The sequence below is a fragment of the Manacus candei genome, unplaced genomic scaffold, assembly GCF_025592945.1.
Source record: "Manacus candei isolate 608988 ecotype Guabito, Panama unplaced genomic scaffold, ASM2559294v1 h1tg000008l, whole genome shotgun sequence".
NCBI lineage: Eukaryota > Metazoa > Chordata > Aves > Passeriformes > Pipridae > Manacus > Manacus candei.
The window spans coordinates 17892440-17919655 of NW_026138056.1; the positions used below are offsets into that span (position 1 = coordinate 17892440).

The 27216-nt window shown below is 36.1% G+C and overlaps 1 protein-coding gene across 3 annotated transcripts in view; it reads right to left on the minus strand.

Moving 5' to 3' along the window:
• ST18 (ST18 C2H2C-type zinc finger transcription factor) overlaps positions 1-26059 on the minus strand; it is a 182684-nt gene extending 156625 nt beyond the window's left edge. Inside the window, exons 1-4 of one of the 3 annotated variants that reach the window (XM_051774222.1) lie at positions 26031-26059; positions 23942-24032; positions 22854-22976; positions 10830-10956 (exon numbers count right to left, since the gene is read on the minus strand). In XM_051774222.1, coding sequence (XP_051630182.1) covers positions 10830-10956; positions 22854-22976; positions 23942-23965 — 274 coding nt within the window. In that variant the 5' untranslated portion in view covers positions 23966-24032; positions 26031-26059. Of the gene's footprint in view, positions 1-10829; positions 10957-11106; positions 11139-11252; positions 11501-22853; positions 22977-23941; positions 24033-26030 lie in introns of those variants that run through there. The other 2 variants (XM_051774229.1, XM_051774264.1) reach the window with 2 other exon arrangements.
• Positions 26060-27216: the final 1157 nt, after the last annotated feature.

Genomic DNA, 27216 nt, shown 5'->3' on the forward strand with positions numbered 1-27216 from the left:
GAGAAGAAAAAAACAATCCAGCAAAACAAAACAAAACAAAACAAAAAAATCCAATGATTTTTTTTTCCAATCAATAAATGTTCTCAGAATGTCCTTGGCAGTCTCTGCTTCCTCCTTTCCCGCTGTCGTTGTACATACATTTTATTTCACAGAAATACTTTGAGCATTCAGGTTCATTTTTTTATTCAGTTAAATAGATCTACCAGTTATTTTGGCAAAAAGGGAAATAGTTTAAAGCAAGATTCGGTTCTTCATTCTAGTGTGTTGAGAATAGAATGTGTTTTCCCTTTGGAGATGGAATGTTAGGTTTCAGGTATATCCTGTTTGAGGAATGTTCCCATACTAAAAAGCATAACAAAAAGCAGGACAGTGTGCTTCCCTCTCTCATAGTCCAGAAAAACCAAAAGGAAAGTTACATATTGTGAAGTTCTGAAAAGCATACTGAAGTATTTTTAATACATTCACTACTCTGTAGATTATGTGCATAATAGTGGCTACACACCACAGAACACACCTTATAGTAGTGTTTAACTTTTCATCGTTTTCTTCTTTCACAATTACCACAGGCTAGTAATCAAACATCTGGGGCTAAATGGGAACAGAACAACAAAAAAGGGTTCTAAGAACAGTCTATCCAAGCGAAATAAGCACTAAACACCGGCACTTCAGGAATTTGTCTTTAGCTATCAAATCAAATCAACTGTATCTCAAACCTATGGAAGTCATAATTTCAAGTTTGTTCTTTTCAGTCATTCTTTGATGCAGTTGTAAAACTTGTATTGGCCTTATTAGCCACCAGTGTGCTTGTAAAAAATGTGGATAGAGCCTTTCCCAAATCTTCGTTCGCGAAGCCCAGCCATGATGCTGTAAAACTTGTACAAGCACTTCTCAAGTTGTTAGATGATTAAAGAAAGGATGCCAATTCTTCAGCAGCATGTACAAAAGAGTTCTAAAACCACAACCAAATGCTTGTATCTTTGATGGGCTGTTGGTTAGTGTTTAACAAAGAAACAATACCCGTCCAAGAATATTATCATATTCCAACTGTTTAATGCCATTGAAATTCTTGGCAATTCATTTGTTTCAAAAACACAAGTACTTTTGTCGATACTAAAATCTCCTGAACTTTTCCTTGCCACAAGAATAAGTGTTATCTTCCCATCCTAGTCAGCATTGCCCATTGTGCCTCGTTCACTTTGCTCATGAAATCTGACCTCCAGAATCAATGAAAAAAAAAACTGATGCCTTTGCAATAGCACTAGCTATAAAGTTGTACAAGCAGGTGAATAGGCTGTGCTGCATTTTCTCTTTCTTCTGGACAGAGTTTTTGTAAGTGGGTAGCAGACGCTATGATCACAGAAATGATTACACATGCTGTTTCTTTGTTGTACTTGCAGCCAAGTACTGTAAAGATCTAATAATACAGAAATGAGTCAACTGATTGTTATTTCCAAAATATCAAATAATCATTCAAAAAAAATCCTGAGTTGTACAGTTTTTAAGAGGTACATACTCATTAAACAAGGGTTTGGCTATGATATCTGCAAGAGATAACAATGGACAGTATCAAGGTCATTTTCCTAAAGTCTCAAATTAAAACAGTTCAGAAAAGGGTTTTTTTTGTTTTGGTTTGGGTTTTTGTTTTTGTTTATTTGTTTGTTTGTTTTTTAAGATCAAAAAGTGTAAACAGTGACTTTTAAAATCTGTTTCTTTACCGAATACCAGATGACTATACTATTTCAGTTCTGGGTTTTGCCTTCCAGCTGTGGTGGGGTCCATAGTCTCATAACCAGAGCACATTCCCATTTGATTAACAGCTGTCTGAAGTTGTCTGGGTTAGCCATGAATTAGAACTAGAGACTTTTACAGCATCCAGTTTCTAAGTGTTTATTCCCACACTAATGCTGCATTGACAGTTTTGACTACAGCTGCTCCTACCTGCTCTGCTTCCCCCTGTCCTCAGTGACCAGCAATGACAAGAAGAAAGTTCCTCTCTCATTGACAAGGTCTGCTGGTGCAACTGTGAGCAGATGAGATCTTGCTCTGCCATATATCAAGCCAGCCAAGTCTCATACAGCCACCACGGAAATAAATAAATGTGACACCATACCCAACCTTCCAACAAGGCTTACTTATCATGGTCACTGTGGTGATATACAGAGTATTAAATTACTCATTTCCTATTAGTTCAGAAATTAGGCAGAGTTTGCTCCTATTTCCATTCACGCACTGTAACTCCGAAGTAGCCCTGACGGATGTGTTCCTGTGCCAAGATGTATGGAATGAACCTAAAGATGTTTCAACCATCCATCACTAGCCATTATTGCCCATGCCCTTATTTCCTGATCTCCTTTTGTGCTACTGTGCACCAATGGCAACACCAAGAGCATTCTCTTGGTGTTAGGGCTCAGGAAAGCAATGAGGTTTCTGCCTGGGCCTCACCTGGAGTTAAACTAACTGAACAGGACATACTGCAACCATCTATGTAAACATGAACAAAAAATAAGAAACTATTGAGAGATAACAAGGTGAGGAGCTAATAAACTGTATAGATAAGGCAGTGAAGAATGGTTGGATTTCACAGGCAGTAGTGAATTTATGTGATCATTGGCCAGACTCCACAGAGGGGTGAAGGGCACCACTGGGGACCTTCTGGTTAGTGCAGTCATGCAAGGCCAACAGTGGCCAGGGAACTGAAGAAGAAATTCCATGCAAGGCTGTGGAATTAGCAATGGTTTGAGAAATACTGAACTGGTAAAGTGATCTAGCAAACCTGGAATCAGTGGGGAGAAAGAAGTTGGGGCAGGGTTTTTTTGGGAGGAGACTGAAGCAGAAAACAGTTAACCAGAGAGGTGAAAAGGAACATCCAAAAATAGAAGGGGAAAAAGATAAGAAATAGAAAAAATTATGAGAATTCATACAAGTCCTGTGAGCAGTGCTGCCTGCTGGGTAGTCCTGCATTTGATCAGCCCAGCGTGAGTCAGGACTACAAAACAAACTTGTAAACATGCAATGTACATATCAAACTTCCTTCTGCAATAAGGAGGAACCGAGTGGGGCAGAGGTATTTTCCCTGGCCTAACAAGAGAACATCCATATGGGGCAGATCGAACATTCTGGCACAACTCCAGAACTGATTACTTTGGTATCTTACCAAGCGCTTCCTAATATCTTTCAGATATCCATACAGATATCCATACAGTAAAAGACTGATTACAATGTATTCTACATTCCCATGTAGAGTGTTTTCTACCAACAACCCAAGAGAGCTAGTGGTTCCTTTCCTTTTACTTTTAGCTCCCAGTCCTCTCTATTGGTCATGTTGATTTGGTATTAGGAAAAGGTAGACGTACAAATATCTGTTAATCACTCCCTTGGCTGTACTATTTTCACTTTCAAGCAAAATGCATCAGATTTCTTATGCATTTGGCATGACACAGTTCTTTCTCCTTAAGCAAAAATATTCTCAGGGGAAAATAACAAAAACAGGACATAAGCAGAATTAAATCAAACCAAGGCACCATTCAGAATCCTTAGGCCATCGCTTCCCTAGCAACAGCATTCACCACCCTGGCCAAACACCTGTGCTCAGTAAATTTCCAACATTCCAGAAGCAACACCAAGAACTACTCTGCAGGAGGAATCCTTCCAGCAGACCTAGGAGGTTTAGAGACCTGGATAAGCCCATAGATTAAATCTAGAATGCCAACTCTTTATATTTTTCATTATTACTCATATGAAAACAATACTTTGCCCTTACGAAGTAGTAAAGCACTACATCTACTGCCTAACTTCAGAGAAATCTCTTGCAATATTTAGGGATTCATTAGAGCTCCTTAACCTAAGCTCATCTGATGCATATGGATGGGTGATCCTCCTTAGGAAGCAGGAGGCACTATTCATTTACAAGGAAAATGTTACTTTACAAGTTGCAATGCTATTATTTTCTCAGGATTGCTCTGCCTAAAAAATATTTTTTTACCTGCAAGCATCACTTCACCAAATTAATTAAGGCCTGATTTCTCAGAATTTCTTCACAGGGCATATGCTCCTGCTTCCGAGCTCTCTGCTGAACTTGCTCCAGTTGATCAACATCTACTTGTGTGGAGGTAACCAGAACTGGAATTTTCTAGATGTGGCCTAATTAGTACCAAGTAAAAAAAAAATCTCAGCTTTCTCTGATCTACTACTAGTGGACACAGCCCAGTGCTTTGTTACCCTTTGTCACTGTCAGCATACACTGTTTAACCCACAGTCCACCAAGACACATGGGAAGTTATTGAACAGGACCAGTTTCTGGACAGTCCACTAAGGAAATCAGACAAGGCAGAGTATGAACGTCTAGCCACTACCCCTGGAGTTCGATGATCCATCCAGTTTTCTACTCACGTACCAGTCTATCCATCTAGTCCAGAAGTACACTGCATCAATATGAGGATGTTGTGGGAGACTGTGATGAAAAACTTGCTTAAGTCAAAGCAGATGACATCCCCTGTTCCCTTTAAACATGTATGAATCCAGTCAACCCAGTCATCTCATTGTAGAATGTTACCACGTTGGTAAAGAATTAAAACCCATGCCACTCCAGATCACTTTTTTGTAAGAGAATTTGGTATAAGCATACCAGGTAAAAGCATTCATATTCTCTGTGGTTATCTTTACCACAAACATTAAGCTACCAGAAAATCTTTACTCATATATTTTCTCTGAAGTAGCACAAATCTGCTAGCAAAATGGAATATTTTTGACACATGCAATCACATGACTAACACATCTATAGAAGCACTGTTAATAAAATTATTACTGAGAAAAATAGATGAAATATTTCTGTGAGTCAGGTTCATGGGTAACGTGTTTCAGTTTTGTGCCATTTAAAGCTGCAGTTAGTATTTTTTTCAGACTTTTATCTATATTTCATCTAATTTTAATTAAATATTTTCTGAAGTTTAACATCTTAATTCCTGGGAAAAATTAATGTCCACATTAACTTGTTGAGATCACAAAATTTATTAATGAGCTCTTAATAATTTTTTATGCAGAAATTTCATAATGTTCTGTAAAACTCATATACATATATAGATATAAAATATGAGGGTGTCAATAAAAATACAATGTGTATAAAAATAGATAAAAAGATTTCAGAAAAGCACTTTTTTTTTTCTAGACCGACATAAAACCCCCAAAGAATGGTCAAATAATGTATTCAAATAGCATTGCTATTCATTTTATTTTTACAGTTTACAGTTGAAACTGAGATGTGCCCTTAAAGTAAAAAAGGAAAAAGTAAAACTTTTTACTTGTTCAATATTTTATATTCTGTGAAGTCTATTCTTAATAACCCCTTGCACTATGTTGATGACAAACGTATACTACAGAAGATCTTGATGTGTTACAAAGTGTTCATAGAAGAGTTATTCTGTACAGTAAAGTCAAATGTAAGATTTAATTTTAGAAGAGACTTGTTAAAAACATAAAGATGTTCTGAAGTGACTTTGCTTGTAAACATAGAGATGAATATGCACTACAAAAACTGAATAATACACATTTATTTCATTTACAGTTGTTAATGTGAATATTTACCTCTTAGAAAAACATAGGTGTAAGAGGAAAAAACTGAGATATTTTCTAGGAAAAAGGAGTGATTTTCAGAGTTTCTAGAAAGCCTTAACACGACATATACCTCAGGTTTAATGTTGATATCATTAAGGCTACAGTTCCTCAGTTTTAGCCATATTGGTTGTATTTTTTTCTGTTCCCAGGATATGTAAGACACTCAAGACTTGTATCAGCACCCTATTGATGTCAGTGGGAGGCAAAGACTATCAAGAAGAAATTGGAGTCTAAAGTTTATTCTTGACATATGAAAAAGTAAGAAAGCGAAAAAGAGCCTTGACTTGAGCTACGCAGTGAAAAGGACAGGCAGCAAACTCCCAACAGAACTCCAGAAAAAAATGAAAAACACCCAAACCCATCTATATTGTCCAATCTAATACAGTCAGGGAAAATCACCATTTCTGATCCCTAAAGCACATGAGAAGTAAAATTGCCTCTGTAGATATGTTTCAGTAAAATGATAGAACCACCAAAATCGAAACTGTTATATTGATGTTTTCTTGTGATGTATGTCCAAAATTTCCAGAATTATATGAATTCCTTAGACCCCTTAATTCCCAAAATGGGTGAAGGAATCTGTATTTTTTGTATCTATTGAATGTTTGAAATTACAACTTATTTGTCTACATTTATCATTCTAATTTATTGATTCTTATTTTTTTAAGTTTATTTTGCAATCTATAGATTGATAACATAATTATCTACAGATTGATAACTGGCAAGGAGTCTGAATTTGTTTAATTGCTGATGCAAATGCCACAGTTTCACTGTTTATATGAAGAGATTTTCACTAGTGCTGCTATCTCAGTCACTGATCATTGATCACCACTGACTGAAGCAGTACTATTCCCATCTGGACACAAGCTTACAATTTTTGATCCCTGCTTAAACAGAATACACAGCTTTATAGACAAATGACATACACCTTCATATCAGGTAACATAAAAATATTGGAAATCACCCCTGCACATATATACACTGAGAATGAAAAAAATTATCCCCGAATTAAACAAACAAAAAATATAGCTATATAGTGGCAGGATAATTTAACCAACCCTACTTTGTAGGGAATAATTTTTATAAACCAGTAAAAAAAAAATGTTATCAAAAACATCCAAAGGACAAAATGAGAACATAATGTTATTATACCAGTGTGTATGAATGTAATACCACAGTCAAGGAAATATGAAACATTAATCTACGAGAGATCAGGAACTTCAGTGATAAGATATGCCCTCTGCTTCTTAGTCATGAACAGCTCTGCTACAATCTTGTGTCTTTGGTCAGGATACAGATAAGAAGAGCAAACTTCTAGCGTAGCTTTATACTTGACTAAGCTACACATTTCCAGCAATATTATTTTGGTCTCTGAATTTTGGAGGTTTGCATTTAACACGTTACTGGGGACGGAAAAGCAAAAGAAAAAAAAAGGCAGACCAGATGTTAGTGGAGTTTAACACTCAAGCAAACTTAATTGAAGCAGGAGAAATACTTAGACTCGTGGACTTCAATATTGACTGGCTAAAACCAGAGCACTGAGTATTATAAAAGCACCTTAACTTCTAACTTTACACTAATTTTCAGGAAAAGCATTTGAGGAGGAGGGTTCCCTCCCAACACCAGCTAATGAAGAAAATCAGTTACAGTAAATGAGCACTTCCACTGTGGCTCAGCTAAACACAACTTCTCACATCCTTTTTAACCAACAAAAAATGAGAACAATATGTAAAAGGGAATTGGAAAATATTGCATGACAAAATAATATGGACAATAGAAGTTTACATGGGGAAAGAAAGCAGATTTTAGTTTTGAATTCAAGCCTATTTTTCAAAACACAATCAAAGTTGGTGGTGAAATCAGTACTGAGTCTCGTTTCTCCAATTTAAATGAAGAACTGAACTAAACTGAATGGAATTGAGTCCAAGCTTTTGGTAAAAATTTGGACTCATAATGGAAATTGCCATTTAACATGCCATCATTTGTATGCCACATTATTAGATTGAATCTTGTGTTATGAAACAAATGAGATTATTTCTAAGTTTCTTATGTCCTAGGGAAAAAAAAATGTTGAAACAAGCTTGTAGAGCTCCTCACCTCACCACTGATTCAAACATCAGGACTTCATTGGCTTCACCAAATTCAGGGCTTTATGCTACATGTATAAGGGGAGTTATTTGCATGAAAATCTGGCTGTACTGCATTGAAAGACATATGTGTGGTATCACAGAGACAGAAGCAAAGCAAAAATGCACGATGGGTCAGATATGTAACAGCAGTTTATAACATCTCTGTCTCCTTCCCTCCTGAATTAATACTGACTACAGTTATTGGGGAATCCCTCCCCTGCAGGAATCCTCCCTTTAAAGTCCTTGGAGTTTCCTTCACACTTACCCATCTGACTCTAGTGACTCCACAGAACAAGTGCCTGGGAGAAAGGGTTGCAGAGTCTCTGTCTAGTTCTTGTCACTTTTAAGAGCATGATAAAGGAAATGGAAAGGAAGTATGATTTTCAGAGGTGATGGATTCTCTCCAATCCCTCTATAATCAATTTAAAGAAGTACATGAAAGGTAAGGAGAACAAGTGAAGAGGACTTCCAATCATATTTACTATCTGTATAACTCTATTCTCTCTAAAGGTATGGTAAACTTCTCCCTAAACTCATTGACAGCAGATGTAAGTTAGTACTAGAATCAAAATAGAACATGATCCCTTTTATCTGGTGATAATTTTTTTCAATTCCTTAATATTCGACAATCGCAATTTAATAGCAAGCTACTTTTCAAAGTACTTAGTTAAAGTGCAAAGAAACAGAATGGGGACAGGCTCTTTCTAGATTCATAGAAAGTAGCTTGAACAGAAGCTTTTCAGAGAGCTTTTGCAGCTAATATATGTTGGAGGATCTTTTCATGTGCAGACTATACAGGGTGATTCTTTTCCTTGCTTTAAATCACAAAAGGAAACCACGAGCAAACAATGGCTTTAAAAAGTGAAACAAAAGATAATTCAACTTTATATACAGAGTTTGTTTGCCTCCCTACCCTGCATATATGTGTATAACACAAAGAAAATACTTTTAAAACAACACATACTGATAATTATCCAAAGTTGTTAGTAAAAATGACAAAAAATTGGTTGTTACTTTAAGTATCTGAAAACCTGTTTCCTAAAAATTATCCTTTCTTCTATGATTTCTTTTGTTACATAGCCATTAGGTAGATGTATTTACCACTGAAATATATGTAATAAGTATTACATATGGGTTTCAATAATGATTCCACAAAATAAGGTTTTCAATATCTCTGCAAGCCATAACATGCAATGAAATGTATGTTGTTGCTTCAATTGCTCTGTTTAAGCAGTGTAACATTATCATATTGTCACAAGTATGTTTAACCTATCTTTCAAGAAGACAGGAATATTGACTGTAAGACACCATGAGCCTTTACCCCATTTTAAAGGAAAAGTTAAAGATCAAAAGTACAGAGCATAAATACACAAAGCTTTGGCACTCTGCTTCCATTTCAGCACTCTGCACTGACCTCTACTGGTTTCTCTATTGTAGCTTTCATAAATATTAAACAACCCATTTTTATTAAACTTTTGCACTCTTTTCTTCAAATTCAGGGATAAAGTAAACTGTATACAACCCTGCTAACTTCTGTCTGACTGGAGGTCAAAAAACAGGCAAGCTTCTAGCTATTGGTGGCAGTTTATCTGTAGTGGACTAGACACTATGAAAAATAATATGTTAAAAAAAAACACCTAACAATACATATACAGCTGTAGAAAGACATTAAAATCAGAAAACTCTCAACACATTTCTTATTATGACTAATGTGTCTCATTTTTTATTCAACTGCTGTCTTATGTTTCATGTCACATTAGATGTGTGCTTTATAAAATCTTGTTATGTATTGTACAACACCAAGCATCTGAGCAGAAGTATTAGTGCAACACAAATACCAAAGCTGTGAATATGATTTTACCATATTCAATCATCCCCATTTGACAGACTTCTGCTTCACAGAACACACTTCTCTCTAGAAGGTTCTTCAGAAATATTTTCTTTAATTAGGATAGAGCTTGCAGCTTTTTACCCCACACCAGTGAATCAAATACAGTAGCAAGTTTGACATCATGAAAGTATCACTGTAAATGTTTTGTCAAACCAAAGTCATCACCCTGTCTTGCTGAGATCAGTGATGCACTCATCACATATTTTATACCACTAAATGCAGTTCAAACCATCCATTTTCTAGCTGATCACAATAAAAACCAGTTCTTTTTGTGCCTTACAGTAAAAAGCAACTCTAGTTAGTCAGAAGTAAATGAGCAAACTTTTCCATCCTCCTTTACCAAAGAACTTTCGTTGTCAGCAACACCCAAAACTTTCCAATTTTAAAAGCATATTTTTAGATTTCTTTGTTATGCAAGTCTTTAAGTATGAATAACAGTTTTACATATCATGAGAATTTCATTTCCTCTCACTGCACTACTCCAAACAAGTTTTTTAATTTTTTTTTAAAGTCATCTGTACCGGCTGGAAAAAAACAATGATTGTTGACCACAAAAACAATGAATCTGTTGGTATAGATAGTAAAGGAGATCACAAATTTTTAATTCAACTTCAGAATAGCAAGATGTCTATTATTCATTAAGCTATTTTGTGTAATAATGCATTTTTCTTTCATTTTTCATGAAAACCTCTTTAGATCCTGAATATAAAAGAATTACTCAGATATTCAGCATGAATCTATAATATTTTATACTTTATAAATAAATATCTGAATCTGACATTTTATTTTATTTTATTTTATTTTATTTTAAATCATCTTTTCTGACTTGTGGAACGCTCATATATCTCTCCTTTCTTTTACCACAGCTGAACCTCGCACCACTCCATCCTAAGTCTGTCAGTGCATTCCAGGGAAGCCCTGGAGAGCCCCTGTCGCTCAGGGCTCCCCCCAGGCAGCCGCGGCAGAGAGGTGCCGGTCCCCCCGCGCCCGCCCCGCTCCTCCCCGGCGCTGGCCAGCAGAGGGAGGAGAGGGGGTGCCCGAACCACCCCGCATCCCCCAGGGCACCGCAGCCCCCTCTGCTCTACCTCCAAGCACAACGACAAGCGGCAGCCTCAGCTTCAATGTCTGTGATGAAAACCCACACCTGCTCCTACCCAGAAAGCGCAATGATACTGCTTTTTGTCTTTTTTACTTCTTACCTTCACCCAGTGATTGAGGATGGGTGTCCACAAGGTTGCTGTCGCCTGGTCTTGCCACTGCTCCGACTCTCACACTGCTGCTTCTAGGACTTGGATGAACAACTGGATCTGATCTGCTTATTTTGTTCTGTGTTAGAAAGAAAACATTTTGATGTTCTGTCACTAGAACTGGGCCTTTGCTCAATGAGCAAATACATATATGTCTGAGATCTGCAAATCAGCATCTTTTTCCGTAAGTGGGAAATAGAAAATCTTGCTAAGACTTCCTATAACTTACAAAGTAGTGAAAGACACTTTCACTGAACAAGGTGTTGATTGGATCATCATGAAACCATCTTCTTTCCAAGACACATTTTAAAGCAGTGCTTTCAGTCAGCTCTGTGCAAAATATTCCACAACAACCCCAATAACTTTTTTCCTTACCTCTGGTATCCCAGTGAGGTCACATTCTGTTAAAAACATCCTGTCAAGCTTGGTACAAAAGGGCTCCAAAGAATCAGAATGCAGAAGCTATGCAACTTGCTGACTAACTTTGCTCAGTGTTATTTACCAACCACACAAAGAAAATGCTGTCTATTCAAAACACAGTTCAAAACTCTCTTCACAGAAAGTGAGTGAACAAACAGTCCCATGTCCAATGCTGTAGTCACATCTCCCATGAGGCCCGGTGATAGCTCTGGGGCATGGGACGGAGTGACACCACCAGCAGTCACTACAAGGCACTTTTGTAAACAAGTTGTGTGTGTGCAGAAGAGGAGGAGGAGGAGGAGGCGGCGGGTGTTACTTTTTCTCTGTCTTAACATTATGCTTTATTAGCTTTATCACGTTGAAGCAAAACTTCAGTCTTGCTTAGTCTACTGGGTGTATTTTCTATAGTCCTTGCACAAGATTTCCCTCACTATAACATTTATATTCTTCTAGAAGGGATCTAAAACGAACACATGGAATTTGTGCAGGATCCAGATTTGGAAACCTGCAGCAAGGTTAAGCAGCAGAAGCTAGTTCAGACTCTTCCAGACTCATCACAGAAACAGAGAGAAAATCCATGACTTACTCTACTTCCCAACAAATGCCCAACAAATTTCAAAACACGTCACACCCTTTGCATTAATTTGTAAAGAAATAATTCTCAGTTATAAAAGCCATACACAAGATTCAAGTGTTCAGTATTCCTATAACTCAAAGTGGGAATTCTGACCCAACTTTATTACTTTGCTTCATTGAACAACCAAATTCCTAAACCAATTTGGGATTGCTCTAAATATCAGAGGAACTTCACTATTTCAGTTTGGTAATTTCAAGTGTTCCCAAAATCATAAACCCCCTACACCCACTTTCATTATTTTGAACTTGTCTATTCTTTATAATCTCTTATCCCACTAGTTACAAAGCCACACCTTGTCAGAGAAGTAGATGTCTTTTTCAGGTCCCTATGGGAAAAGAATCACTGTATAGACCCAGCACTCCCAGTACTGACCACTGGCCTCTACTCACACCAAGCCACTCCAGTGCTTTTCTTTATACTCACAACAAATCCCAAACAACTCTTTCCAGGTTTGGAAATATAAGAATTGCTCTTGTTATTCTCCTTGTAATTTCATTCTTTAACTGTCAGACCATCATCAGAATCCTCTTTCTGTCACACAATCCAAACCATCCCCACTTCTTATCTACAAGGCAGCCCCTACCACGCTTGATTTTTTTTTCCCTTAACAATTCCCTAGTAAATAGTTTTTCTTATGTTTTCAGAGGTCTAAAAGATGGGTGTTATAAAACACCTGTGGTGTATGTTTGCGAGAAGAAAATACTAGACATGGTGTCATTATGTTGTAAAATAAACATGAGTTTGCATTTCCTTTTGTGTGGTCTGGATCTGCACCTTTATAAGCTTTCACAGGTTTGTGATGTAGATTCTCCCAAACCTATATTGCAGGAATAGGGATCATTCCAGGTATGACATAAAGCACAATCAACTGCTGATATATTTCAACAGCTGAATGGTTCATGATCAATAACTGGATGGCAAAAGTATAGCTTTTAAAATGTAAAAGTTTTCTAGAAATACACAAAACCTTAAAACACTTAGCTACATTTCTTTTATCAATAGTTGAAAACAATGCCTTTAAAATGGGAATAGTGAGTGAACTTGCAAGAAAAATCGTCTAACACAGGATTTTTAAAACAAATATGATTGTTTCTCAGTAGCCAACAAACAACCAGTCTTTGGTCAGAGGTTGCTGTTGTGCTTTGTCAAGCATTACCATTCTTCAAAAGCAATCACATACCACACCAGTTGCTATTACTTTTTAATGTAGACTTTAAATAACACTGAAACCAATAGGAAGTTTTCCACTGATTTTTGTATATATTTTTTAAATTTTTAGTCCAAGTTTATCTTACAAGTTCTTCTCATCTCATTAAAATTAGTAGTACATTATAGAACAGTATATATATTCTTCCTTTTTCCCAATAACCTCATTTTTCCACTTAATTATCTGTATCTCAGGAACACATACTCTGCCTACTAAAATACTGCAGTATACAGTAGGTTGATTATTTTCACAGTATGACTATGAGGTCAGAAAGTTTATAATCCCTGTTTATGTACTGGGAAAACCTGAGTTAGGTCTTCCTCTTAAGCATTTTCTGAGCCCTGGTACCTATTTTTGAATAGGTCAAGTGTACACAAGGTCTTGTGTACATAAGACTGTACACAAGAGCCAGGTCTATAAAACACCGAGTTTCATAAGTCCAAATATCTGACTGACTTTTTCTTCTCTGTTATTGATCCAGTAACAAAATTTTGAAAGGTACACCTTGCTTTTACAGGGAAATCTACCAAACTATGTGAGTCAAAGGAATTTAGCAATTAAAATTGTGTTCAGATCACTCTCCTTATTTCCTATTATTACAAGAGAACTTTTGTTTTTTTACTTTGATGATCCTTGTGGGTCCCTTTCAACTCAGGATATTCTATGATTCTATAAAAATCAGCAATACTGTTACAAGAGAGGAAAAAATGAAAATGTCACTGTATTATAAAGACAGTTTCATGTTCTCTTGTTTTGTGCTGTGGATTTCTGCACCTGAGATTATGTGTGCTAGAAACTCTTTTTGTCATTTGCAACCTGACATTCTATGTCCCACACATAAAATGGCACTAATTGAAGGTATTGTCTTTCCTTTGGAGCCTGACTAGTGACAGACACCTGTGCTCTTAATTTTTAAGATCTGGACTGTTAGTGACTCCATTCAACTTCACAAGGAGTCTCAAAAATAAGACAGTAAAATCAAGCTCAGATTCTCAGAAGTTCCTCCTATCTACCTCTTGCAATCTACTAATTTAATGAAATCAGCTGCAGTCTATATGTGTGCTTTTCAAAAACTACTATATAGTTCAATCTCATGGAGAAAGAGGGTTAGAAAGTTTAAGTTGTGATGTTGATTTGCCAAATCTAGGTCACATGGGAGCTAAAATGTGAACCTAATAATGCATTTAATGGCAAAGACTCTTCTCTCTCTCCCCAACAGCTCCACTAGGGAACTGAGACGAAGCAAGATACCAATTATGCACACAGAGGAGACCTAGCTGCAGTCACCAGTCTGATACAGAATTCTCTGGGGATCACAAGCAAACAAAAATGGAAGGGGTTATAAAGAAAGAAAGGAACAAAACACTTTTTCTGGCTATTTGCAACATACACCCAACATTTTAAAAAATAAATTAAATACACAAAAGAAAGAAATTCAGGGAGGTCATGGAAAAAACATTTAGTTAGGTGAACAATAACTCCAGGAGCAATGTTGGATACCAACCAGTCACATGCTCCCATCAGGTGGTTTAAAAAAAATAAAACAAAAGAAGATTCAAAAAAATCCCATGTTTCCTTCTTTTCCACATAATTACCATGAGTTACAGTTTGGAGTGATGCTGTAGAGAGGGGTGGGGGAAGTGAGGTGAATTTGAAAAAGATAAAAGCTGGGTAAGCCACTCCAGTAGTCAGGTTCATGCAAAAGTACTTTAACAGAAACAAATGCTGGTGATGCTTTTGTTCTGGTCTTTTACTAAAGCTTATTCTGGCCTTCTGATGTGCCTCCTATAGGTTGCCTTTGCCAGGCAACTGTTTATGTGCTTACGGTCCCAACTGCTAGCACCACATTTATTTATTTATTTTCAACCCAAATAAACTCTTAATGGCTTAACATAAAACATTTAGATTTTTTTTTTTTTTGAAGCACACTAAATAATAAAAAAGCCAGAAGCACAATAGGCCATAAGGGAATGAAAGGGATGATTGTTCAAAGCCATATTAAAAGGTTTGTTGCTTTATTTATATATTTTTTTTAACAACACAATTTCAGAGCCTTTTAAAGAAGACTCCTCCTCCACAGTTGCCTGCCAAGATAGTACTTAGCTGAGGGAGGGAGTGCCTGCTCTTTAAAAGATGATGGTATCTATTAGAGAGAGAAGGGAAAGAGAGATATATAAAAAGGCTTTCCCAAAAACAGTTGTCCAGAAGGGCCAGTGAAAAGAAACAAAAGGTATGAGATGAGAATTAAATGGAAAGAAGAGGAGGTAACATTAAAACAGAGAGCACTGAGAGAGAGGAGAGGTTTTTAAAGCAAAAATGGTTTTGTAAAGGTCGTTTTAGTTACTCTATCATACTAACCATGGTCTGTATTTAGGCATCTGTCAGATAGTAATTGTGAAGCACTTCACAGAAATTAACTGTGAAAGCCCTCTTTCATGAGGTAGGTGAGACACACAGACTGACTTACATGCAGGCAGAGACCAGGTTGTTTCCAGAAGACCAGAAGACTCTTTGGCAGCATACCATGTTGCAAAGCAACAGGCACAGAAAGGTTAGTCTACCTCTTGGTACGATGCATTATTTCATTGTAGGCATTAAGTAATTTGTCTGGGTGGAAGACATGTCAAGTGCAGTCAAAATATCTGGAGATAAAGCTGAGGTCCTTGTTCACTCTCCTTTTTCTTAGAAGCAAATATTACAGTCCAGGTCTCACTCTTAAAAACATTCCTCCAAAAACTGCTATTGTTTGAAAGCCTGTTCTCTCAAAATGCTGTCAGCATGTGATCACAGATGTGATCACAAAACCCCCAGGTAACTCATGCAAATCTGAGTAAAAGCTGCAAAATGAGCTTCTGCATTCACAGTAGGGGCTCGGTACAGTTGCCACTGGTGGCATGTCCACGGTGACCTCTGGTGCTAGAGGATGGTCTGTAGTTTGTTCTGACTGGATTTTTTCCACAGCTCATGAAGCCACTCCTGGAAATTAAGAATGATGTATCTCTGTTTCGGCTATGAGAAATTCCTGTGCAGTTAAGGAACGAGTGTGAAGAGCTTAACCTTCTCTGGTGGGCTACAATCAGCTACATCAGGTTGCACTATCAGAGCCACTGGGCTCTGAGGCAGCCTGCATCACAACTTCCCATCTGTTAAGAGCAAGAAAGAAACTAATGCAAGAGGATGTTTTCATTGTAGCTTGGAAGCAACAAAAAAACCCAAATCCAACTCCCAAGGACAGGTTTATTAGAAACACCTCTGTTTCAGAACTGAAATTTCATCCTGTGAAACTAAAAATAACTTTAATTGTCCTTCATACGTCTTCTGGTACGAAACACTCATTTCAGTAAGAATTTCCAAATAAACTCTGCTGAACACATTTACAAGAACTCTTAGGTTCTCAAACCGAGGCACTAACTTGTAACCTAAATCCTATAGATTAAGGTGCCGATAAATTCTTCAGAGATTATTCTTTTCGTTAACAGGTTATTTTTGCCTAGATTTGATTTTGTAAATCTTTCAGGTCCTATGTTTCAGTACAGGAGAAGCAAAAGATTTTGAAAAGTCGTGTACAATGCATCTTTTTGCATGACACAGCTCTGAAGCTGTTAGCACAGATCTCAGTTCTGAGATAAAACCAGGACAAACTCCAAAGCTGGTGTCTTATTTCAGTGAAATAGTTTACTGGGATTGTCCATAGAAAAAAAAGGACCATTACCTTATATGTACACTGTAATATTTCCTAAAGGAATCTTTGAAAGTGTCTGAAATAATCCAAGGTTAAACTAACCTATTTAAAAGAAGATGGTTTGTACACCAGAGTCATGTAAAATTTTCTTTCTTATACCATGCTGTTTTTTTGTGAAAGACTGAGTAAATTGTGATATATGGTGTGAGACCAAGAAACTCTTTTTAAAATCCATTAAAATTAGTGAAAAGAGAGAAAAATGAAGCTGCATCCAGCACAAAATAAAGAACAACTTCCAGTCCCTAAAGGAAATTTACATTTTATAAAGCATGGCCAGGACACTACAATTTCTTTTCACCATCCTGAAAAAGCAATGGGATCCTTGTCACCTGAAGCTGTTGTGACCTTTGTTTCTTGCCAGCTGGAAGGAAGGAATCCTAGCAATGCATCTCTCACCAGCGTCACAGGAGGCAGAGCAGGAGAGGAACACCACTGGAGAGACTTAGAAAGACTATACAGCTGAACAGACAACAGTAATGACTGCAATCACAACCATGAGCCTCCTAGAATAGAGGATCAAAAGTGCTATCTCAATGCTGTAAAGATTCACTTTGTTCAGTGGTGCTTCAGTATTCTTTAAAGTATAAGGCTGTGTGGAGAACACAGTGCATGGTTTTCCCCATAATTTTCAGACAGGCTACTTAAATCCATTAGATATCTCCAGTGAATTCTGGGAGTGTTCAAGGTGAAGATGTTAATTTCAGAATCCTCATTTTAAATAAACAGTTTGTGTGAACTAATCACAATCTAATTAAATACAATATAGAAACTGCCTTTAGAAGTGCCATTAGCAGAAGAGAGACCATCTTGCTATGAAGTAATTGGAGACTCCCTGAAGATGAAGGGCCCAATACCTGACCCACTAGATGTACAGAAAAGTCTCATGAGTTTTACAAAGTGCTGAGTGATGCTGGTTTTTTCAGCTAAAGAGAAATCCCTCCCTTTTGGGTTTGAGAAAAGCTTGGGCTGCCACCCAGTGGAGACAGGTACAAATTTTGTACTGATTTAGCTTCCCAGTCACAGTAGGACAGTCAGCTCTCTAGCTCTCCAATAGTAGAAAAAGGAACACCTTAATGATGTTATTTCTTAGTGCCCATCAGTTATTCTGGATCAATATATTCCATCTAGAAGTTCAAACATGACTTTTCTAGATGCCAGCCTAGAATCTTAGAGTCAGACTGAAATTTTGCCTTGCATATCTGCAGTAGTAGTTTCTGTAGGGTAAAAACTGATTGTTGAGTAAACTTCCTAAAGAAATTATGCAAAATACTTTTTATATTATTTTTTCAACCATAACATAATTTTTATTCTACATTTTATTTGGCATTCTTATTGCTATTTATGACGTAATATATGGCTTTTACACAGGCGGGATCACTGTAATGTAATTTTACTAGCAAAATATGTACTATAGAAATATACAGCAAGAACAGAGGAAATTCCTTTAAAACATCTAAATCTGACCTTGTCAGGACAGATATGAAAGAAATGTTAATCCCCTGTATTGACAAGCAAAAATTAGTCACAGTTCAACAGGTACACTGACTTATATAGGTGCTATATAATTTTTTTCTCTATTAACTCCAATCTGGTATTTTGCTATGCTCCAAGAATTAGCATAAGACCACTTTCTGACTGGTTTTATTTTTAAGCATTTCAAATAGTATTTCAAACATCCTCCTTGTATACAAGAATCAGAAAGTGGAACTTATCAGGGACAAAATAAAAGAACTTATCTCTTACCAAGCTGTGAATGGGGAAAAAAGCAATAATATTGAAAACTTTTTCTCACAAAAAGTATTAAAAATGTTTACTTTGATTTAGATTTTGACCTCTCATAACAAAAATATTTTTTCACATATTTTATAGATGAGAAAAAAGATTATAAGCTATCATAAGAATGCTTATAATAGCTGTTGAGTATTCAGGCTTGCAAAAGCACTGAGATGAGTATAGTATCCTCAAAAGCGGAGAGTTCTGATCCCAAAACACCTAAACTGCTCACAGCATAAGTCACAACTACTCCATGGCCTCATGCTAATTTAGATATTACTCTGTCTCTCACACCTACACTGCCAAATCACAGTAATCCCAGTTCTCTGACCAGGTATGTCAGATTTTACAGAAAGTTTCTGGAAATTTGGAAATTTTTTCCCCCTCTTTGTCTGACAGGTGTGCAAATCCTTTATGTATGACTGCAAATAAGATCATTTTCCTTGAAGCCTTTACTCTTGTTTCCAAACCTGTACTTAATCTGACTTAGAGAAAGTGTTGCTTAGACTTCTGAAATGCCTCTAACTACCAGACTAGAAATCCTGTACTTGCTCATTAGTAGCCTCTTCTGTTAAAAGCTATCCTATTTATGATAATGACAAGATGACATCTGTCTACTTTAAAGCTGTGGGGTTAAGGCATTCACCTGAGACACAGAAACTTCAAACTCTTGTTTCTGTTGTAATAAGGTGTTTTGAAGCCCATCTTTCCTTTTTCAGGGGTTGCCGCTTATCTCATGTAGTTGAAAAAAAAACAAAACACAACGCCTCAAAGTCAGAAGAGGTTCCCAGGAGCATCCTTTCTGTGTCAGGTTACAGAATATAAGAATATAAGGCTATAAGAGTTTGCTGCTGTTAAGTTCTGTTCATGCTTACCAGCCTCATGCTTGAATGACAAGTCTGTGTCTTCACTTGCCTCTGAACTATAATTCCTGTTGCACAACAGATCAATTAACTTTGCGCTTGCAAACATTTGATTTCTTTTGGGCACTCTTTATAGTCAACTATGTAGCAGTGATTTCTTAAGAAATCTGGCCAAAATTTTAACTTAAAACTTTCACTGCACCTCAAGGAGAATTCTTAACAGTTCGATTAAAAGAGCACACAAATGGAACATAAGAAAATTTATAGCAATGGAAAAATCTGAAACCACGAAATGCTGTGCTCTTTTCCAATGGTTCTGTTATGATTAACAATTTCTGGTCAAAGTATCTTCATGCCACAAGAGGGAGACACAGGCACATAATTTCTTCATTTAAAATGAAGCAAAAGACTAACATCCTGTAAATTACTTATCTCAGGAAGAAGAGCCCATTTGCTCTCTCATGTATATAATACTAGTTCTGGAAATGAGCAGGCTGGCATAGAGGAGTTTCTACTCCACACCACATTATAGAAAAAAGAGTTAAAATTCAGGGATATTAGGCTTTCATTGATGTAGAAGGAAGAAAATATGCAAGAAAATCCTAAGTAACCTTCCAAGGAGATAATACAAATGCTGAATTTCTAAGCTTTTCTCTGAGAAGAAGAGTCTGTCCTAGGAAATTAGAAGTGGAAAAGATGATTTAGTTCCCACTAAATTAATCTTGCTGTTGTATAAATTAGGTTAGTTATGGGACCAGCATTTTATTTAAGGGAAGGTATTTTTAGCTGCCATGATAAGAAAGAATGCTTCTAGAACTTTAAAATGAAAGAAAATCAGCTAGAAGGATGACGGTGTTTTGTGTTAGTACAGATACCAAATTTCATAATTAGTCATTTGTACATAAACTTCTGTTAACAGAACAACTTACAATGTTCAAGAATAAAGAACATCCACTTGATGTGTGGATATTTATAAATTTGGGTTGGCTCAGAGCAATGCCTCAAAATTCATTTCTCCACCACTTTTGCAGCTGCTCTGAGCTGAAAGTCAAATAAACTTTAGCATTATTTGTTCTCCAGCACTGCAGTGTAGCTCAGTTTGGTTAAATACTTCACAGAATGGACTAAAAGGTGCACTACATCTTGAAGCATTTGCAAACCAGTATCAATAATATATAAACTAAGGTAAGGAAACACTGGAGAGTTGGACAGCTGTGTTGACAGCAACACATGAACTCGACCAATTAATTCAGCATTGACACTTGACAAGGGTGAACCAGAGATTGTACTTGCTCTGGCTGCTGCTGAAACTAATATCTGTGTAATTTCTAATAAACTAAACTGAACAATACAGGAAAGAAAGAAGAATGCAAGACAGAAAGCAGAAAAGATAGAAAGTAAAACAAGCACTGTGGATTTGAATTATTCAGAAACTTCCCTGTAGTCACCATGTTGAGCTTAACAATCTAAAAATTATTTTATATTCTCCAATTCTTCAAGAGAATGAAGTTCTCTATAAAAATCAGTACACAGATAACACTGGAAAATGGTCAATAATTTTATGTTTGAAGACATAACAAAAATCACTTTGTCTTGCATATTATTTCAATACAGAAACCCCTCTTAATTTTATAGGTCAGATGGAATAGATCTGTGTTTCTTTAAGAGGGGACACAAACTCTGGAGTTGTTCAACTTGTTCTCAGAGGCCTTTAACATAATATGTTTCTCTGCCTTGCAAAAACATTTGTTAACAGACAAATAAATTAGCCTCTTGAAATCCTTGCAGAATGCTGAGATATTTACACACCAGGATATGTAGTATTTTTGCAATGCATTTTGAAGCAACCAATAATTGTTCAAAGCTGACTTTAAGTTACTCAGAGGGCTGAATATGATAATGTTTTGTCTTGACAGAAATACATTAAGAGGAAGGGGAGAAAGAAAACAACACAGTGGAGCCCCACCAGGACCAACTTTTGTTTAATGGGAGTGATTGGTTTTGAAACCACTGAAACACTTCATTTTGAAACTGAAGTCAAAAATGGTAAAGAGTGCAGAGAAAATTACTTCATTTGATATGTTTTCAATATCTCTATTTGTAATAAAGATTTTTTTACATTATAAACTTGAAATACTGATATGATAAAAATTGTTTCAGACTAGCTCTACAATGCTTTTGCAGGTATATACTTACTATGTTATTGTGCTAGAGAATCTGACAAATAAGGTGAAGCCCTGAAATACAAACAATAAGATATTTCTGAAAGTTTTGTAAAAAGATTTCACTTTCTAAACACTACACTTGTAGTGTAGAAATTACTTCTAGAGTTTAAAGTAGTGTAAACAATGCAGTGAAAACACTACAAGGTGGACATTACAATGGTAATTACAAAGAATACAGAATTTATTTCAGACTAAAAGAGAGAGGAAAGATGGGTTATGGCCAAAAGCCTAAGGTTCTGCATAACTTAAATTTGAGTGTGAGTTTCACAAATGCATACTGCCTCTAAAAAGGAAAAAAAATAGAGCATTATAATCTGAGAAAAGCAGTGAATTTAAATTCACTGTGTTTTTGAGGTCAATAGATAGATATTACAGACAAATTATATCCATAATCCCTAATGACTGTTCCATTCATTTCAATATTTTTTCTTACTGTTTTACTGCCATAGAGTATTGACACTTATTGCAAGTGTCAAACACAACCTCTCTAAGATGTGACAGAATGAAGGGAAGAACTGTGAATAAATAAAAACACAGCATTTTTCTTGAAAGAGAAGTTTCATGAAATAGATATTAACCCTTTTGTATAACATTAATCCCCTACTGATCCTAGAAATCCCTTTTATTTCTTTATGAAGAACCTAAATATGTTGGGTTTGGCTATGTTTTCCACAGTATGTTTAGCTTGGTTTCCATAATATAGTTTCAAATCCATAGGTCACCCTTAAATTTATCAGTGGTTCATTTCACTAGAAAGAGTCACTTCATATTCCTTTCCAACTTCCTTCCAACCTACAACTTTATTCTACACAAAATCTCTGAGCCTTTCCTCACCTGCAGAAGCACTAAGGTAGAAATCCTTCAATCTACAATTAGGAGCTAATAACACATAAGGTTTCCTTAGCATATCATTAGCACAAGTGGAACCAAATATAACATTATTGCCAAGAAGCTACCAAGTACATATGCTCATCTGAATAGAAGAAATGGAATAAAAAAATAGAAACATATTGAATACTGAAAAAAAGGCATGACAAAAGCACAGTTTTGAAGGGTTAGCTAGCGGGTTTATCATAGTTTTTGTAAATTTAATTGTTACCCAACTGTACCTGTATTTTAGAGTGTGGATTCCAGGTTTCTGCTGTAGCTGCCATTGGCTTCCTTCCTCTTCCTCTGAGCTTGAAAAAAAATTTCAGAGGCCTCCTCAAAATGTGTCTCTTCAAAATCTGGATCTGAGAGAACACAAAGAAGAATGAAACATTTATAATGCTTGCTTTCAGTGCAGACTGATTAATTAATCATCACAGACTCATTAATTAAAAGTTTTCCTAAGTTATGTCTGTTTTGCTCATGACAGTAATAGGTAAGGGATCTCAGTGTCTTTATCTCGTGGACTCATGAGCTCATGGGCTGTTATCTCATCAGTGCACAGACCCCAGGTTGTTGGGAACTGCAGAAAGCTGGAGCAAACTCATCTCCACCAGGGCAGCCAAATAGGGGAACCCAAAAATAGTGAGCATGCCAGTAACGATTCATATAAGGCTTACACACAGGGGAGAAAGAAATATGTGCAAGATTAAAATTTTTTGACATTGTTTTTAAAAAGGGTATTTAGAACTTTGTTAAGTATTCATTAACGTTTTGTAACTATAGAGTGAGGCATGTCTGCTGTACTGCTGGCATTAGGCTGGAATTAGTCAATTGATTTCCAGTTAACTGTATGTCATTAATTTATCAGAAAATGTTTAAATCCTGATTTGATTTAAACCACATGAGTTGATAATTTTATATGATAACTTCCTATGTGAAGAGAAGAAACTGAACGGAATTTCTGGACAAGATCCATGTGTTAAATGATTCACATGTGATTCAGCTGCTTCATGCACATATCTAAACTGATTTAGTTAAAAGACAACAATGTTAAGGGACCTGACACTGCGGGACGGATGATGCCAGGCTGAGTCAAAAGACTAGAAATGGAAATGCTGCAGCATTTCTGTGGTCAGCACAAAATCTTAGACCTTGAACAGACTTGCCCAGAAATTTCAGGCTCCTTGGCCACCTTCTGTCTCAGTTCTCTTTGACAATCTTGTCTTTTGATGTGAAGATAGAAGATGTGGTGTTCCTTGCCAAGGTCAAGTATAAAACCTGATCTTGACCTTGACTACAGATCTCTCGCTCTGTTTTAATTTCTTACCAGAAGACTGTCAGTTCTGAACATTCACTCAGCAGAAATTTGCCATCTTCAAAACACACAGCAAAACTCTCAACTCTTTGCCCTCATAGCCCTGAAAAATATTGAAAAAAAGAAAACAGGTAACAAGAACTAAAGCATAACCCAATGATAGAACAGTGTGGGGGGAGAGGGAGAAAAAAAATGAAAGGGTATTTTCAACTAATAAATGCCATCAGACACTACAAGTGTTTTAGAAATCATCTCTCAGATATTCAGGGCCAGTAAATGTATGTGTATACAAATTTAAAATCTGAAATGAATACATAATCCATATATGGAAAACCTATTTGAATTAGAAAAAAAGCTGTAGGGTAGAGCAGACTCTATAACTGATGTGGATACTTTTATTTCTGAAGAAGTACTCCAAAGAATCAACTGAATTCATGTCCATCCACCTCCCACATTCTGCAACAGAGAAGTGAAAACCCTCAGACTTACAGTCTTAGTAGCAAAATAAAAATGCAGGATTCTAGTGCCCTTTGGGGGTGGAGGGAGAAAAGCTGTCTTACCTCTTTACTATTGATCATGGTCAGCCAGTCTACTAGTAGATACTAATAAATCTGTTATAACAATTTCAAAATTGACTGTTGAATCTACCATATGTATCTGCTAATGCAGAAGCTCTGAGTCAATTTAATTTTGAGCTGACAGGTTGTGACAGTGACTAGAGCCTTAGTAATAACTCCCAATAAACAAACTACTGTCAGTGAGTAATGAAATTCTTTGAAAGGGGTTAGGGTTGAAGTAAAGAATAACAGCTGAGGGAGGGAATTAGCATCTTTTTTATCATGACCCCCAATTGCAACTCAAGACAGATGACATCCTTTAAAACAAAACCAAGTGCCAAATGTAACCACTTCACATTTCACCCTCAAAGGACTTAGCAATGATTTCTGGATTTCATGACAGTTGTTACTGCTTTCTTTTCTTATGATAAACTTCTTTGAAGTTGAGACACTACAAAGACCTTTTACATTAATATGGACAGGTAATAAAAGCCCTTCTGCCAGTGAGAATACATAAAGAGATATAGAAAACACACTGTGTTGGTTTCATACGCTATTATGTCCAGTAGTTTATAAATATGCAGGATATTTTCTTTGGTATATTTATACACAGAGACACATACAACACAAGTGACTAACAGCACTAAGTCCCCAGATACTGTAGTATACTGTACTGTACTAGTCATGAACTCACAAGTGTTTTGGACACATGTAAGTCATTCCTAAGAAAATTCATCATCCTCATATTTTGGACATGTGATAATAAGAATGAGCTCCTCAATAGCTCCAATCATTTGCCTGCTATGACATATTTAAAAAAAATTTTGATAACTCTACTGAAGGTTGATTAAAATATTAGGAGAGCACAATCTACAAATACTCTTTATGACAAGCGATTTGACAATGGGATAGTTTTCTCTGGGAGACATTCTGGACATTTTTCTGAAGGTATCCACAAATGAAAGTTGTACCTTGAGTGTGAGAAAAATCTTTTTAATTTCTCAAACCATTTGAAAGAAATGGAGACTAGGAGGCAACTTGCCCACCTCAGGTATTCACAAATTTTCATGTGGGACTGCAGCATATTGACAAAAGTAAAGTCATTAATTTCATTTTTGAAAATCCTTTTGTATTTCAGTTCACACTGTCTGAATCACTACCTCCCACCAAACTTAAAAATGAAAACAAGTACAGCTTTCTTTCATTTATAGCCAAAGAGGAAGTTTCCACTCCAGCACCATAGGTCATGTGCTCATGTTTTATTATCTAATAAAAAACAGATCTCATTCATTCTGTAAACATAAAATTTCCTGTCTGGATCTACATAACAGCTTTTAGTTACAATTATCTACAAAACTCAAAGACAGTGTTAAAGTTTCTATCTTATAATTACAAAATCACCAGGTTGCTAAGTTTCATATTAACTTTTCCCTTTCTGTCTTTAGCATTTTCCCCTGGCTCCCACCTTCTTTTAAACACCTATAATAGCATCATTTCACACTAAATTTATTTTCTTTTAAAAAGAAAAGAAAAAAATCTCTTACTTGTTAGAAGTTAGAAAAACAGCTCCAAGGGCATGGTGATACTATGCAAGGGGGAAGTTTATAGTGACAAACTTTTGAAGAACTCTGATCTTAAAACCTGACCCTTACACAGACACACAAGTTTCCACAAACTTTGAGCTCATGTGACCAACTTTATCCTCAGCAGCAGTTTCTTCTTTTCTCATGTACTCATATTCAAAACTTCCACCCCAATGTACACAGATTTACTTACTGCCTGCAGGTTACTTTGCATTCACTTCCTCTTTGTGATCTTTATTATTTACTTCAAGTCTTCCAGCTCTGCAAAAACTTATATACCTCAATGCAGTTCACTCCTTACTGAGAATTTTCTCCCAAATAACTGTTGCCTTTTGGAGAAAACATCTTCAGAAAGTAGACACAGTACTAATAAACTTATATTACTTAATTAAAAATTGTTTTTCTATTCAACTCAATGATCTTAAGGGTCTTTTCCAAGCTAAATGATTTTTAATTATATGATTTTATTAAAATATTCCAGGGAAAATAGAAAATAAAATTCATGACATCTTCTTGGGATCATATCCTTGTAAACTGCTTTAAAACTGGACTTTGAAATCTGAATATTAAATGTAAATGTCTCCTTGATATTATTTTAAATTCAATATGAAATATGTTTTAGAAATTAACATCTTAACAGTTCAGTTAATACTTGATTTAATACTTGATTTTTGTAAGATAGAAATCTTTCAGAAAACCCTCTTGGTTTATGTTCCTCAGAACTTCCTCACACTGTCTTTTTTTGTCAAGCCCATCTTGATTATTTTATACTCTTCAGAGGAAAGGGTTAATGAACTGTGAATCTAAAATGCTATTTTGCATATATTGAATGCATTTTTTTAAGGCTGCTTTCAGCTGCCTGGTTTCAGTGTCCATGTCTGTTTGTCAATTAGCACAAAATTCCTGTCTCACACATTCTGTTTTGGGGAACTTTGTTTATGTCCAAACTGGTCTACACCAGAACTTAAATAACAGTGAAGCACATCATATGATTATACAGTAACATAACTAGATGGAGAAAAAAGATACATTCACACATTCTAATTCATATAACATTAACTAGAATTGCCTTCATCATTTTTTTTTAATTAAGCCATGACTAAAACTAGTCTAATATAAAATTGAGTTTAACAAATAAGACCAAAAA